The sequence below is a fragment of the Typopeltis vanoorti genome, chromosome 11 (genome assembly GCF_054136105.1).
Source record: "Typopeltis vanoorti isolate ZY-2024b chromosome 11, IOZ_Tvanoo_1.0, whole genome shotgun sequence".
Classification (NCBI taxonomy): domain Eukaryota; kingdom Metazoa; phylum Arthropoda; class Arachnida; order Uropygi; family Thelyphonidae; genus Typopeltis; species Typopeltis vanoorti.
Window position 1 is genome coordinate 20,555,943 of NC_143559.1, and position 18,112 is coordinate 20,574,054.

Here is an 18,112-nt window from a genome sequence, read left to right on the forward strand (position 1 = left end):
TCAATTAATGTCTTGCCTGTCCAGAGTACAAGTGGAAGCACTCACTGAACTTAGCAAACACCAGGGAGGGAGATAGTGGACTTTATTTTTAGCTCTATAAATAGGATTAACATTCTTTGTGTTAGCTTCCTTGTGATTATGCTGATGCACTGATGATGACCAGTTAGTTTCTGGTCAAAACATTTGCAGTAATATAATTATTATATTACTGTGAATACATGTGTATAGTAAACTTTATGTCATAATTGCCATTAAAAATTCATCTAATTATCCTTCATGGAGAAAAATTACCAAAAAGACTGGCAAACTTAGTAAACTTTCTGTTCAACAAGGTAAGCTATGAGTGTAGATTTCCTTAAAAAAAATAATAAATAAATAAAAAACAAAACACCGCAACTCAAAGATAATTCCTAACTATACTAAATTTAAAGAAACTATCAGATGCTCATCGTATTTATGTCAATGCCAGCCATTTTCTCATATGCAATCAACTATGAACCACCAAACGTGATCTCATCCTCAGTATTCACCACATCTCCTTTCTTCAAGAGAAAATCTCTTTGATCTTAAACAATGACCTTTTTAATGTGGTTTGGACATATCTAGGCAGCCTCTGCAATGATCTTACAACAAAAATAGACTTATTTGCAACTGTAAGTTTGACTCACTTGCTCAAAAGCAAAAACCAACTAAGGTAAACCAGCAATAAACAGATGGGTTGTCAGCATATCTGGACATTTCATCACTCCTGCAGAAACTTTGTTACTCACCAAATGTAATGATTATGCTATAATGTCTAAAAATTTCATACCTGAATTTCCTGTATAATACTGAGAGAAACCTAACCACCCTCTCAAGTGATAGCACTAATAAACTCCAACTAGAAGTCTCCTCATTACTACTCAGAGCTAAACTTCCTTCCCCAAACTTATATCTAGCTGAAATCAAGGCCCTTAAAATCCTTGAGACACAATAGCCATCTCACCATAACAAAAGCAGACAAGGTAAAGCTGTAATGATCATGAACTTTATGTACAACAAAAAAAAAAAATTTACTTCTGTTACAAGATCAGTCCACTTACCAGGAGATTACCCAGAACACCTTACCAACAGCCAAATCAATAAATTTAATTCCTTACTCAACAAAGTGATCAGCTGGTATGAAGACACTATCAAAAAATTTAAGATCCATTTTTGGTAGAATCCCACAAAAATACATACCAAAAATACTACATCCTACTAAAAAACACATAGGAAGACTTTCCACTCAGACCCATAGTTGACTACATGGACATCCCAATCTATCACTTAGCTAAATTACTAACTCATCTTTTATGCTCCAATGCTGGCCTCTGTGAAGAATTCATCAGATTTTCTGACAAAAATAAAAAAACGTAATTATTAGCATACAGACCTCATGGTCAGATTTGATATCCAGTTCTTATTTACCAGTGTACCTCTGGCTGACACTCTCCAACTTGTTATCAAAGGAGTTCCCTCCAGACATAGTTGTACTTTGACTGTCATGCATTCAGGCTATTTCATTTGCAGAAATAAATTCTACAAACAGATTGAAGGAACTGCTTTGGGAAGCCCCTTGCACTTGCCAATTTCTACTTAGAGCATGTTGAGGAATCCCTATCCTCTTCAATACAACCCCAACCTTTCTTTTAGGTTCAATATTATATTGTGTTTGTGATCTGACCAGACTCAGAAAAATCTATACCTACCTTTTTATAACCTAAATCAACAGCTTTCACCCATGCATCAACTTCACAGTGGAAAAAGAAAATTATGGAAAATTCACCTTTCTTCATAAGCTGCTACATACAACAAGATTCAGCACATCATTCATCTAAAAAAATATAATCATCTTCAAATCTTTGCTCAACAGAGCACATGTTATATGCTCCAAGCTTTTCTACAAGCACTGAGCACTCTCCAGTGCATCATACTACAGAACAGCTTCACCTCAAGGAAGTTAAAATGCATCTTGGACTCTTATAAGCCCATCCTCAAGGATGAGATTGCTGAGGCGATTGCTAAGATCCTGAAAAGATAAAATTTAGTTCCTACATTTTTCCCTATCAACAAAATTTCTGCTTGGTTACCATCTATGAAAAATAAACAGTCTTCTCTCCTCCTCTCGCTAGTGTTTACCAGATTCAGCACGAGTGCTTTCACTCATATTTTGGATAAACAGGACATTCTGTTGAAAAACAACTACAAGAACACTAATCTCATATCAACAACAATAAACCTGAAAAATCTGGCCTTGCTCAGTATAGAGTGGATACTGACCCTGATATTTTATGGTCCAATACTCACCTTTTACATCAGTGCAGGTTTAGGTTTGAGCAGTTATTTAAAGAGAGTGCTAAATCCCTTCTACCTGCTCAATTTTAAATTGGAACGACTATCTCTCTATTGCAAAGATTTGGGAGTCTCATCCTCATAAATAGCAAACAATAATGTGCTTCCATCCTCTGTCTTTTAATTTTTTTGTTTAAATTAATTTAATGTAATGCCATCATTAATTTGTTATCTAAATTAAATTTTATTTTATTTCAAATCACTTAAATTTGCGATTTAATTGTAATCACCAGCCAAGTGGCATCCTTGTGACTCAGTTCTGTAAATAGGATCATCATTCTTTGTTCTAGCTTCACCTTGTGATTATTAAATATTATGCTGATGCACTGTTAGTTTCTGGTAGAAATATCTGCAGTAATATAATTAATATTATGTTGCAAGTACAAATTAAGCTCATCCAAGCTTTAGGATTGTGCCAATGTAGTGGGGAGGAAAAAATTCAATATACGAATATCTCAGATCAAAATTCCATCATCACACTCAGCCTACACTGTGGCTTCCAACTAATGCAAAAAATATCAACAAATACACATCAAATTATTAAAGGGCCAAATTCCACATACTCACTCCCTATTCAAATAAGAGTTGTGCCTTCTTGTCCCTTGCCAGGGCCACCGAGTGCAACTTTTATCTATCCATGACTCTTTCATCCACAGAGAATCCTTATCTTTGGATGATATTACTATAATCACCCAAATATACTGATCACAACCCATGTGATCAGATCTTTGCACAGTGGTTCATGGTCCTTATACTTCAGTATATTAAACTGATAGTGCTTCTCCTTCATCCATACTGTCTGTTCTATTTAAATCACCCTGCAATAACTCCACATCATCTTTATTAACTATTGACCTATCCAGTTTTACATCATCTGCAAACAACTGGATAATTCCCCTCAAGATCATTTAGTATATCATTTATGTGCAAATTATATATCAATGGCCCAAGTACAGAGCCAAGCAGCACACTGCTCATCATAGGCATTCTCCTAGATTCTACTTCTGAATAAACTACAGATATCTCTCAATCAGCCACCCTCCTATCCACATCACCAGCTTCATATCCATTCCACCTACTGTAGCTTATGACAGAATTCCATGTGGAATCCTGTCAAATTCCTTTCTGAATTACCATAGCCATTCTCTTTATCTAACTTGGCTGTCACTTTATTATGAAAAGTGAATAAGTTATTAAGGCAAAAACTATTCAGCCTCCTCCCTCAATATAGCATTCCATTCCTATCTACTCATTTCTGTATTTTTCCTTTAACCAACTTCTCCAATACCTTGACCACCACTCCCAAAATGCACATCAATTGGTAATTTGCCTCAGTCTTGAAACCCCTTTATGCAATGAAATTATTTTTCCCTCTTTTCGCTCCCTTTGGACCCACCCAGAGCTGAAACTTAAACAATCTGGTCAAAATCACTGCTAATTTCTTAGCATATTCTTATAACTATGCAAGCTGATATAACATTTAATCTCATAGCTATATTCACATCAAGGGTCTATAATCCCATGCACCTCTGGTTCATCTACCTCTTTTTCCATATTACTGTCTACCATACTTGTTACTACTATATCTGCACTTTAAATACACTCTTGTAAAGTGATTACTTAGTAATTTATCTATTTTCTCTGCTTCAATCACCTTATCATCAATATTCATCAAAATTATTGATTATTATATCAAAAGAAATCTTTGGGATTACCTTTGACTTGCAAGCTAATTTTATGTCATATTCTGATTTTGCCTTCCTTGCCATACTCGTAAGGAGGGCAAAATTTGGCCTTGTGCTGCTCATTTGCTGATCACATTTCTCTTTAAATTCCTTTCACAAACTGTTTGCTACTCCTATTTAATGATGCTACCTATCCATTTAACTTCCTAACTCTAGGTATATAAGTCTGCAAGTACTTCCTTCAAATACCGCTTTTGCCGTTCACCATCAACATCCAAGATCGTGTGTGTGTGTGTGTGTGTTGCAGCTTCTTATGCCATGGAATGCTCCAAACAGCCTCATGAGTTTCTTTTAATTATCAGCTCTGTAGTTCCACATATACCCCTCCTTAATCCTTCCAGATTCACAATGCATGACCATTCTCACCAGATGATAGCAATGTGGTCATGGACAAATTCTCTGATTCCAGATCATGCACTCTCAAAAACCTGGTACCTTCCATCACATGCTGCCATGGGTTATTATTCCTCAGTCACCACATCAATTTCATTTCCTTCCATTCATGTGTGTCCTTTCCTACGTGACACCTCCAAGGAGTCCAGAGACTCATTGAGGGAGGGCACCCACCACTCAATCTGCCAACTACAGCATACTACAACTACTATCATCATCTACACCAATGCATCTACAGGCAGCTACCACCACTAGTATTTTCAAAAACAATCACAAACATTTATGACCATGGCAGGATTCAAACTTGCAGCCTTTTTGGCTGGAGAGCAGATATCAGAAGTTATGTATGAATGTGTTTTGTCTAAGAAAAGGAAATATGAAATAATATTACACAGATCTGTACTTGGCTCAGGATGTCAGATTTAATATCTAGTTATTTATTGATGATGAAAAGTTGGGATGAGTAATAATTCCAGGGACACAACTGATTCAGAATTCCTGAAAGCTGATTTGAACAGGCTAGTTCTATGGACAAATGACAATGAATGTCAGAATTTACACCATATAATTGTAGTATTTTGAACAATTTTTTTTTCATATCACCTTTTTTCAGATATATAAAACTTTTGTTACATTCCATGGGAGGATTACTCACAACAGAAACCACTATTCTAAGTGGCAGATAACCTTTACTATCCAGTGAAATACCACAATCCTGCTTCTTAGATAACATCCAAAAGCAGCTGGTAGCATACTGCATTATTATTATTATTATGCGACACCTCCAGGGAGTCCAAAGACTCATCGAGGGAGAGTGTGCCAACAGCATCGAATGATTGATCCCTTCCAACTACTAACCTCGCTCAAACTTTTTTCATGAGCCAGTAGTAGCAGAGGCTCTACCAATCGACCAACCTTTGCTGGCAGTTTATGGAGTTTAAACAATGCTGGTTACACTGGAAGTTCTTCATCTACGTTGATGGCATCATCCGTTGTTAATAGTCGAGACAAATTAACAGGCACTACATATTCATGTATGCTTCAAACAAAGAAATGATTCTTATTGACTACCAAAATCAATTTATCATCTAATTCACAACCTCTTCTAGGATGAAGATGGTAGAGGACAAAGATTCCAAGAAAAAATATATTTTGTTTCATGTGATTAACAACAGGATTCTTCAGTTTAATGATGCACAGAATTAATAAGGAGACCAAAATAAAAGCCTGGTCCTAGCTGGTGTATAGATAATTTCAATACTTAATGCCAGCATCGTTTAAACCCATAAAACTAGCTAAGCTTCTAATTTCTAGGAAATAACAATGTAAATCAGTTTATCAATTATAAATAGCTTTTAATTTTTCAGGAAATGACAATGTGTAAGAATACTAATTAAAAACCCCAATCAATACCTTCCTATATTTCCTACATTTAAAAATATGACCTCACAACTGGTACAAACCATATAAGAAATTGGCATCTCTTATCTGTTCCACCAAAGACCAGCCACTTCCCCTAGACCTACCTGGTGTATGTTCCAATAGTTGTAGCCCCTCTCTCCCCACAATAATTACCACCCTCCACTCAGTGTACTCATTTGTACATTGAGTGGAGGATTATTCATACCATTCATATCATGCTTTGCATCAGAGAAGCAATATATGTGTACCCCCACCTCAAACTTCAGATTTCTGTTGACTATTGGAAATCTATCATACCAGTGTTGATCTACATACACAGCATGTGGTGCTTATAGTGTGCAGAATTGATATAAATATATATTATTACTGTGGTAAACAGGTGCATCCAACAAGAATTTGCTTTGCTTAGCATGAACATTTCTTGCTAAATTGACGTCACAGAAATTAAATAAGTGAAAGATCTAAAACATAATACCTTATTCTAGTCCAAATGAGAAAATAACTTACCTAAAGCTTCTGAATGACCAATAAAAATTTGATCTTTATCTGTAAAGCCAAAAGGAATAAGGAAGATTATACAGCAGATCATGTGTGTTAAGAAATCCCAGGCAAAGTTAACAGACCAAAATATTATTTCACTAACTCCAGTCATCAACTGCAAATGCTTTGTTTGTGAAACCCTTTCATGAATGGGAAAAAGGATGAAACTTGAGGAAAGAAAAGTTACTGTAAGTGGGATAAAAACTGCGCAGAGGACTCTACCGGCATCACTGTGCGAGGAAAAAATATATTTATCTTCTAGAGGAGCATTGATGACATCAATTGAAGCTTTTGTACTTTTAAAAGATTTCAATAAAGCACAGTGCATTAAATTTAGAGATATTGCAGCTACATGAAGAGGTTCTCCATTATACCAAGCTCTTAGTAACAGAGTTTCATTATTAATTACCTTGGCTTCGCCACCAACCAAAAGTTCTTTATAATAAGCTTGCAAATCCTTCATTCCAGTTTGCAAAATATAAAAATTGGGGTTGTTTATCTTCTTTAAAGAAACACCTGCTTGCTCAAGAGTATTTTTATAGTATTCATCTTTAATAAAACTCTCACTCTCTTTCTGAAAATTGTAAAATCCTTTGGAATTTCCATAAACTGATTTCAAATTAAGTTTCAAGGGGATGTCACCTTGGGCCCTAAAATTTCGTGTATTGTAATCAACTGACAAAAATAATGCAATTGCAGAAAATGGAATGATAATCTGCAGGATCACCAGAATCCAGTATCGTTTGGTGTAATGGAATCTCTTCAACAGAAGTCCCTTAACTTGCTGCATAGTTAATTTTATTCCAGATAACTTTTTAGGTGGTGTTAATATTTTTTCTGAAAGTAAAAACCAAAAATTGTTACATGCTAGTAGCCAAGATAAAATTATTTATTAAAATTAAAAAAAAAAATGCTCCATCAATCATTTAATAAAAAACACAAAGAACAAAATAATATCAAAGACAATTAAAGAAGTAAACTGTTAGAAGTTTAAAGTAGGCATTTTTTAAGTGTTAATTTATCTACTTTGTGCTTAGATTTCACTAATAATAATGATAATGTAATAATCAAGATGAACCTTGATATCTGTTTGAGAAGTATGATATATATGCCACGTGACCAGTTCAGATAGTAATTTCCATGAGATACATGAGACTCATTTGGAGACTGCTACAAATGTGATTAGAGATTCTTGAAAGTTTTTCCACTTGGTTATACTATAAATTAAAGATGCCAAGAAATTATATTCTTGGTTTAATCCTTTATCCAAGCATAAGCAAACAAAGTTTGCACATGAAGTATCTTCACAACTGGGCAACTCGTATATAGAGGCTAATGAATTGACATTGCCTTGCCTTAGTATCCCATAATGCAAAACACACATCTTTATGGACATGTATAATGCTATGCATTATACATGTCCATAAAGATGTCTATTACATGTCCACACATGTCTATTACCAAGAATATAATTTCTTGGCATCTTTAATTTATATGATTAGAGACTATAATGAAGAAACTGTTCTTGGAACTCTTCCAAATATAGTGTCTGGCATTCATGAGCAGGGGGAATTGTTAATGGAAGCAGTGTTAATATTCGTGGGGATGAGGAAGTGGTAGAGAGGATCCAGAAGTGAGTGACCAAGATTGTGGCAGGTTTCTGGAATGTTTCCTGTAAGGATTTATCAAAGTCTTTGTGGGCTTCAAAGACTAACTGATAAGGAAAATGAAAGAGACATGATAGAAACACAAACAGGTAGTTATTAAACAGGTTTTACAGGACTGACACTGAAGACTTTTCAGTATATTGCAGGAGGGGAGAGAAGTTGTGTGGTTAGCAAGGATGTTAGAACTAGATTTCTTCAATGAAGAATGTTGAATGGGTAGAATAAGTTGCTAGATGTAGCAAATGGTTCATTGGTGAATGAGTTCAAAAAAAGGTATGATAAGTCCTTTCTTTTAGGCTTACACGGTGATCCGAATGCATTTCTGAAAATTATGGAGACAACTACCGTGCTTGAATAAAAACTTTAGTTTAATATAACTAAAATCTACATTCAACGTTTCGACCTTTATGTCAAGGTCATCTTCTGGAGCATACAACTATACACAGGGAACAAGCTATACTACAATCAAACTGGTTTGTTAAAGACACTGACCAACCGCTACAACAATTGTTGGCCTGATCTCTGGTGGAAAAAAAAAATTAAAATTAAAAAAAAATAAAAAAAATAAAATTAAATAAAAAAAAATTAAAATAAACATAAAAAATTATACATCAATGCTAGAGTCCTATTATTAGTGTTGTCTACTATATACATATATTAACATCATTCCAGCCAGTTGGTATGGAATGGTTTCTAATACTAGCTAAGGATTGGCTAGAGTCCTGACTTATGCTGTATCTTTCATATTAGGTAGGATGAATGTGCCATCCAGATCCTTGGAATTTTCATGCCATCTTTGTTGTTGATATTTGGCTGGTTTATCAGGATTTTGCAGGATTCCTTAAATTTCCTTTCATACCAGGTTTTTGTGCGGTGTAAGGAGCAGGTGCTTTTCCAGTTGATTTGGTGTAAGGTGGTCTGAGAGGCTTGCTTCACCATAATGGTTATATTTAATGTGTTCTTTCTTGCGCACAGGGATTGTCCGTCCTGTTTCAAATGTACGGTAAGTTACAGGTGCAGCGGATGCAATAGACTCCAGGATGTGCTAACGGGAGGAGAGGATCCTTAGAGGAGTTGAATATGGTTTTAAGTTTAGTGGATGGTTTAAAGGTGGCATTGAGGTTATAATGTTGTAGGATTCTGTTGATTTTTTCTGATAACCCTTTAATGTATGGGATGGCTATGGTTTTACTGTAATCTAGATTCGTTTTGGTTGTAGTTTTATAGAGTATTTTATTAACAGTATTTTTGTTATAGCCATTATTTATGAATGTGTCACTAATGATTTTTAGTTCTTGTTTCAGGGCTTGCTGGTGGAGCAAATAGTTGTGGCTCTGTTTTTAAGGGTGTTAATGACTCCATATTTTTGTGATGGGTGGTGGTATGAATTCGTATGTATGTATTGGCCAGTGTGTGTGTGTCGGTTTTCAGTAGACCGTGAAGGATAGACTGCCTGAAGGAAGACGTGTGACTAGTGTGTCTAGGAACGGGAGCGAATTTTGGCTTTCGATTTCGAATAAATTGTATGCGTTCGTGTTGTTTGTTCAGGTGGCTGAGGAACGTGTTTAGCATTTGTTGCCCGTGCGGCCAGATCGCGAACACGTCAGCAACGTATCTAAGCCAGACTGTTGGTCGTAATAACGTGGCGGAATCAAGAGCCTTTTGCTCAAAGGTTTCCATGTAGAAGTTAGCGATTGGGGGGGATAGTGGTGAGCCCATGGCTGTACCTTCTTTTTGTAGGTAGAATTTGTTTTGCCACACGAAGTAACCAGACTTTAGTACGTGGGCAAGAGGGCTGTAATGTCGAGCGGAAATTTGTTCTGTAGTAGGAGAATTGTGTCATTGATGGGGACATTAGTGAAAAGGGCAGAAACGTCAAAACTGACTAATAAGTTGTCTTTGTCGAGTGTTATGTTTTTGATTTTGTTTATAAAGTGTTGTGTGTATTTTTTATGTAGGAAGGGGAATAACCTACCAACTCCTTGAGTGTTGCCGCTAATTTCTTGGCTAGGTGGTAATTGGGCCTGTCTATTCCTTCCACGATTGGTCAAAGGTATGATAAGTATTGTGTGAATAATGGTTGGAGACGCCCAGGGTAATAATAACAATAATAATGAAATATTTTATTGTAAAAAAAAAAAAAAAAAAAACCTTGAAAGTTAGAGCATTTAAAAAAAAAAAAAGAAATTATGTGAAACTTACCAGCATCATTGTCCTGTTCTAAATCCCTTGAACTGACTTTTTCAGGTTCCTTATTATCATTAAATTTCTTATCAGCAACTTGACCGATCCTGGAAAATAAGATGGTTTTTAATTAACACACTGATAAAGCACTGCAGATAAGGGTTTAATTTTTTATATTAACACACAGAAAACAGGCCAGCTGTTTTTTGAATTTTCTTTTTTTTTTAATTTCATATACATATGTAAATGCATAACTAGTACTACCAAAGTACTTCTTATCATTAGGCACATTCAGATATACAAAACAGAATTTCAGCATCAATTTATTTTCCTTATCATGTACCAGTTTAGAACAAAATTCTGCTTCACATTCCTTGCAGCATACTAATTCCCTCGTTACATTAGGAACTGCCTTCAAGTTTCCAATTTTGCATTTTTTTAAATATGAAATTTAAGTTTGTTTGGGTTACAATGATGACACAAAACTAAGACTATCAGGCTGCTATATCCTGTCTATTAATTAAGCATGGTCTCTGGATGATTTTCTTCTTCTGTTATCATTATTAAACCTGCATGAAGGCCAAAGGACAAAGTTCCTCTAACTATGTCTTAAAATGATTCACTATTTTCTCACTCACTATACTTTCACAAGTTCCTTATAGTGCTGTCTCCACATTTAACTGGTAATAATTACTTACCTACTTATACACCTCAATCAAATCATTCTTTCTTCTCTTATTCACACGGCTCTGCAAATGGCCTGCTCTTAATTTCCCTTCATATTCAATTTTCCAGAGAGCAATTCAATCTGGATCCTCTCCAGTATACACATCCACTTGATAATTGGCTAACTTGGCTAATTAAGGCTTTGTATAATGAAACTCTAACATCATTTTGACATCTCAAGATCCTCTTTCTAATCATTGCCATAATTTGTTGTGATGTCCTCCCAATTTTAGCAATGTTACCCTTAAAGTTCAGATTCCTTTCGTCCACTCCTAGATCTATCATCTGCTTCTTGCAAAATTTTCCCACTATTTATACACTCTGCAACACCGAACTGGTAGCCCCACTCATTTACCCACTTACAGTCTAGCCAGATCCTCATATATATCCAGTTAAGCCTGTTCTAATTTCATTAACATATAAGTTAAACGGTACTCAAAATAAGCTCAATCACTTTTTTGGTACTCATCACTCTCATACAATATATACAAAAAACGTACCTAGCCTTTCTCTCCTGCTCACACTCCTCTTCTTCTAGCTTTAGTCTCTTGTTCTTCTTCCTCTATTCTGTGAAAACATTCACATTAATTTGGTAAAATCCTCAGTTCATATCTCAATCATATCACCTCCATTCACTCTGCCTCCTTCTCCAATCCACCACGGCCTGAAAGTCACATACTCTCAATCTGCCTTTAGACTCAACATTCCAGAGACAAGGCACCATCCTCTTCAGCAGACACTTTCCAAGATACCTGCATACCCTTGAAAACCAAATGACTAAATCTGAGCATAAGTGTGCCTTGGTCAATGGTCCTATGAAAAAAGGCCTCTTTACTTCTGCAGTTTTTCTGCTTCATGTCAGTCTAACCACTTAAAAGATTGTAAACTTAACATGCATTTTAGTACCATGAGCAGGCCAAGGATTAAATAATCCAAAAGTTATTCCTATATTATCTTAGTTAAATGATCTTAGTTACTCGAATTATTCCAGTTTTGTGACCACATTTTTATTAAAACAGACTGTTTTTTAAAACTAAAGAAGTACTATGAAATACTTTAGTACTTCTTAGTACTACAGAAGTAATAAGGTAGCATGAAGGAATCTTCCTGTGTTTGTTGGCTTTCTATAAATGGAGAATGATAATCTGTTTTTTCTTTCATTTATTTAGATGTGGTCAGCCTTTTCACAAAGATTCCAAGAAATGAAACAGTAAACATCCTAGAAAATCTCTTCCCACCGGACATTGTACAGCTCTACGAACATTGCATAAAATACACATTCTTCCTTTACCAAGACAAATCTGGGAACAAAAAGAAGGACTAGCAATGGGTTCACCTCTCTCACCAGCTCTAGCAAACCTCTATATGGAAAATTTCAAAAATAATGCTCTACAAAACTGGCACATCAAACCAAAAATTTGGCCCTGCTATCTGGACGATATCTTCATCATTTGGCCAGAAACAGCACTCGAACTGACTGCATTCAAAGACTATCTTAATAATGTACATCCTAACATAAAATTTACTCTAGAACTAGAAGAAAATAAAAAACTTCCTTTCCTAGACATCCTTATAGAAATAAATGAAAGGAAAAACAGATTATCGCTCTCCATTTATAGAAAGCCAACAAACACAGGAAGATTCCTTCATGCTACCTCACACCACCATCCCAAGCAAAAAAAATAGGCCTCATAAAAACCTTAAGGGATAAAGCATACAGCATCCCCAGTACAGAAGAAAAGCAGAAAGAAGAAATACAATACTTAACACAGATCCTACAACTGAATGATTTCAAAACTAAGACAATTAAGAAAATTCTCAATACAGCACCTACAAGAAACTTAAATAAACAAACTTCAAGAACACAGTCACCCTTCCTTATATCAAAAATGTAACACATAAATTAGACAAACTTCTCTACAACTACAACATAAAAGTGACTTTCCTGCCACAAAAAATATGATATTTGATAAAATATCAAAATCTCTTCATCCTCCAACAACTCCACATCACCCAATGAAAAAACCAGGAGTTTATGATATTCACTGTTCCTGTGGCATCTGCTATGTAGGCCAGACAGGGAGATCAGGAGAAATCTGCATGAGCAAACATCAAACGGACATACAAAAAAAGAGAGAAAATAAGTCTGGCTTGACATTTCACACAGCTTCTACTGGTCATAATGTACTCTGGGACAGAACAAAAATGTCCTACATTGATAAAAACTGTTTCACAAGAAAATTCAAAGAGGCAGCAAATATGATTAAAATTCCTATGCAATGAAACAAAAATCAAGGTTTGATTTTAAATCAAGTTTGGTCAGCGTTTATTAAAATTTACCCAGTTCAGACCTTGGACAGAGTGAAAGTGAACCACACAATGCAACATCAAATAGCATTGTTTCCAGCTAATGCGTATTAACGGTTGTATAGATCTGTTATTCGGTTCTTTAACGAACTTTTTTGATGTTCATAATACCAATAAATGAACTTGTTTTTTCGTAATTTCTTATAGTTTGTGCTTTAAACTGTTAGTTATCTTTACCCCTAAAGATGTTAGTCTGACGACTAACGAAACATTTAGGGTTTGTTTTTTAGTACTTGTTTAGTTTTAAAAACAGTCTTTTTAAATAAAAATGTGGTCACAAAACCGGAATAATTCGACTGAACTTCTTAACCACAGAAACCACCACATGATCTTAGTTACTGTCAAAAATAAACTGAGACAGAAAAAAAAATTAAATTATTTTAATGATGTAAAAGTTTCACCTTAGTTGAAGGCATCTTCAGTACAATGACAATGGAATACCCACCCACACACACACAGAAGCATTTTTAAAAGCACCATCGCATGTGTGTGTGCATGCACACACGTATTTTTAAAATTAACAAATTACAGATTTTTTTTTTTGATCAGTGGTCTTTCTCATGCTATGACAGTGCTTTTTAAAATTCCTCTTTTTTTTTGTATTTTGATTCCATTATTATTGAACAGAAAGGTGTGTTCAATACTTCTTCTGCAGTGTTTCCAACTTAAGTAGGGTCGCTGTTTGTAGTGAGTCTCCTCTATAACCTCCTGTCTTGGCCTGTAGCTACACCCATGTTCTTCATCCTCAAGTCCTCCTCCACCATCTCCCTTCATCTCTTCTTTGGCCACCCGTGCTTCCTCCTCCCCCTGCACACCCATCTGCATGACCTTTCTTCCCACATACTCTTCCTCGCTCCTCATCACATGACCAAATCATCTATACCTTGCCTCCTGTATCTTTGCTCCTAAGTTCATAACTTCACTGTTCCCCTTACATAGTCATTTCTCAGACGATCTTTTCTGGTCACACCACACATCCACCTAAGCATTCTCATCTCCACCACCTCCATCCTGCCAATGTTATTTTTCCTCAGGGCCAGTTTTCATAGCATACGTCATAGCTGGTCTCACTACTGTCTTGTAGATTTTGCCTTTTAGATTGATCGTCACCCTCTTATCGCATAGCACTCCAGCCATCTCTCTCTCTCTCCAGTTCCTCCATCCTGCTTGTATCCTGCATCCCACTTCCTTCTCAGCCTCACCATCCTCTTTCATTGTTGATCCCAAGTATCTAAAGTAACTGACCTTCCTGATGACACCAGCTCCAGATCTATCTCTTGGCTGCCATCCACTCTGCAACACATATACTCTGTCTTACTTCTGCTCAGTCTCATACATCTCTATTCCAGTACTTTCCTCCAACTTTCCACTTTAGCTGCCATTTCTTCTCTTGATTCTGCACACAGCATGATGTCATCTGCATACAACACAGTCCAAGGCAAGTCTTATCTCGCCTCCTCTGTCACCACCTCCATCACAATATTAAACAGGAACGGACTTAATACTGACCCTTGATGCAGGCCAACTGTCACGGGAAAACTATGTGTGTCTCTCCCAAGCAGGTCTGAACTCTTGTCTTCACATTTCTGTACATCTCCTACACCAGCCTGACATATTTCTCTGGTACCTTATTCTCCCTCAGACATCTCCAGACTTCTTGCCTTGGCACTCTATCATACGCTTTCTCCAGATCAATAAATACCAGATGTAGCTCCTGTTGCTTCTCTCGAAACTTTTCTATCTATCGTCGATCAACCAGGCATGAAGCCAAATTGCTCCTTTGCAATCTCCACCTCCTTTCTCAGTCTTCCATCAAGAATGCTTGCTAGGATTTTCATTGTGGGACATCAACTTTATTCCTCTGTAATTCTTAGTCTTGTGCATCCTCTTTACTCTTGTAGATGGGGACAAGAGTACTTTCCCTTCATTCCTCGGGTATATTTTCACCGTTTGTCAACTTTTATTAGCAGGTCCCACAGCAGGTCAATTCTGTCTGACCCCAGTGCCTTCTATGCCTCCACCGGGATCCTGTCAGGACCCACCAATTTTTGATTCCATTATTATTGAACAGAAAGATGTGTTCAATACTGAGGTGAAAATTTTATATCATCAAAAGTAATTTTCATGTTAGATTTTTTTTTCTGTTTAATTTCTTTAAACAAAAATCTTATTTACTCTTCTATGAATCCTTTCTAACATGTTTTAATCTCCTGAAAACTATAATTTGGGTACAGTAATCCATATGTGGCTCGATTAAAGTCCTTTATGCGAAGGAAGTGTGATCGCTTTATTTCTATGTTTTTTTTAATATGAATTCCACACATAAAAATTGTGTTTTTGGTTCTAATGTTTTCTTTTCTAGAGCCCAAACATCTAATTTATTCAAGCCAATTCTGGTTTCCAATAAGTAGAATGGTAGTTTGCTGCCTAAAGAAAGAGACACATTCCAGAAACACGAACATGTCATTTCAGTGGTATCTGAGGGAAAAAGCTTCTGACACAGCCTAGAGATATGGCATATTAAAAGAGACCTGTTCAATCCTGGTTTGAGGAGACACTTTCCTGATTTTATTAAGAACTTCCTATCTAGCTGAGTGTTCCAAGTCTGAGTGAGAAGCATATTATCATCAAGAAGAGGGAGTTCCTCAGGGCTCTGTCTTAAGTGTGATCCTCTTTGTCATCAAAGTGAGCTCAACTGAACAGCTTCCTCCCACAATAGGAAATTGCTTTTATGTTGATAACTTCACAATTTACTGTCATTCCTGCAATATGAGGATCATTGAAAGATAACTTCAATAAGCAATCGATTGTGTCTCTTCATGGGCTCTTTGTCACGTGTTCAAGTTTTCTGAAGAAAAAACTTTCTTCTGCACTTCTGCCAAAAATGCACTTTCCACCCCGATTCTTAGTTTTTCGGACTCATCTTTGACAGAAAGCTAACATTCTTACACATTTGTCATCTTCAGAAAATGTGCACAAAGAGCACTGAATCTACTCCACACACTATCCTTTACTGAATGGGGGTGCTGATCGATGGTCCACGCTCCGCATTTATTGTGCACATGTATGTTCATTCAAAAGCTCGATTATGGATCAGATTTTTATGTTGAATCAAATGATAGATGAAAATATTTCTCTTAAAATTATGTCCTAAAAATAAAGCACCTTCCAGATCATCCTACATGAACTAGTCTCTTTTCTCTATGTTGAGAAAAGAGACTAGTCCTGTATCATATACACACATGTCAGACTGCCATCCATCCTTTTGGTCAACAGTTAAAAGTCAATATACGAAAGCTATTGGCATGAATGTTGATAACATTACCTGCACCAAACAAAACAGCATTCCTCCATGGCAGGCTTGCACCCTATCCTGCAACCTCACTTTGTCAAATGCAGAAGTTTCAAATACCCTCATCTGTCTAACTTCAACTGTGCAATGCACAGAGTAACCCATTGATTTTTTGCCCATGTATAATGATGGTTCAAGATCAGAGGTCTCTGTTGGCTGTGTTGCTTACTTTCCTAACATTACTATCTCCAACCAGCCCACTCAATTGCAGTAATTACACAGCAGAGTTGCATGCCATTCAGCTTGAACTTGTGCATATCAAAGAAAACTCATACCAAAATGTGTATAATTTATACAGACCCTTAGAGTTCTTTACAGGCCATCATCTCCCCACTGTATAATCCACATCAAGTGCTTAGTGAGGTGTTCCAACTCTTGTGCAAAATAAAGTTTAATTCTGATGTTTGGTTGTGTTGGACTCCCAGATGCATCTCAATTAAGAGAAATGACATTCCAGATGCAGCTGCTAGATCAGCTGATACTTTTTCAACATACTATTTGACAGTCCCCTTATACTGACTACACACTACACCCGGTTTATAAAATCAAAGTTAATTGCCCAATAGCAATACTCTTGGCAGGAAACACTGACAAACAAATTTCATGAGGTTAAGCCTGAAATGAAGTATTGAGTGTCTAGTCAATGTAGGAAGAGAAGAGAGGAAGTTATTCTTGCTAGGCCACAGTCATCTCACACATTCTTATTTAACGAGGGCTGATGACCTGCCTATGTGTGAGAAATGCAACACCTGCCCTACCAGTAGTCATATTCTGCTGGATTGTGAGCACTTCACACAAGAAAGAAATGATATTTTCACTTATCTGGCTGAGTCCTATACACTCAGACAGATGTATCAGACTTGGACAAATTGTATGACTTTTTAAAATTTTTGCAAACAATGAATTTATTCAAACACATTTGATTTTAAATTTGTTCATACGAAGATACCACATTGTAGATACTAAACCTTGTACAAAGATTTTATTTATTCATTTATTTTCTTATAACTGTTTATAAATACCTTTAATATGCAGATACTTAACACTTTATACATCCATTTTATCTTATTCATGAATTTATTTCTGCATAAGTATTTATTAATTTATTCATTAATACCCTTTGTACTGCTGTAACCTGTGTCCTGCACAAGATGACTTTTGCTGTCCTTGTGCCATAAAAACCACAAATCAATCAACCAACCAATCAACCATCTAAAGACATTCAGTAACTTTTGTGGCAGGATTTGAATGCAACCAGTTAATTGGAGAATAGTAAGCTGTCCATATTGTTACCAGGATAGGGAAAATATCAATGTCCTCCTCATTGTCATAATCCATCATAT

The 18,112-nt window shown here is 36.1% G+C and overlaps 1 protein-coding gene across 1 annotated transcript in view; it reads right to left on the minus strand.

Moving 5' to 3' along the window:
* Positions 1–18,112, minus strand: part of LOC150101354 (phospholipid-transporting ATPase ABCA3-like) — a 305,741-nt gene that overhangs the window by 221,913 nt on the left and 65,716 nt on the right. The window contains exons 8-9 of the mRNA XM_090400778.1: positions 10,343–10,436; positions 6,441–7,310 (exon numbers count right to left, since the gene is read on the minus strand). Coding sequence (XP_090256904.1) covers positions 6,441–7,310; positions 10,343–10,436 — 964 coding nt within the window. The remainder of the gene's footprint in view (positions 1–6,440; positions 7,311–10,342; positions 10,437–18,112) is intronic.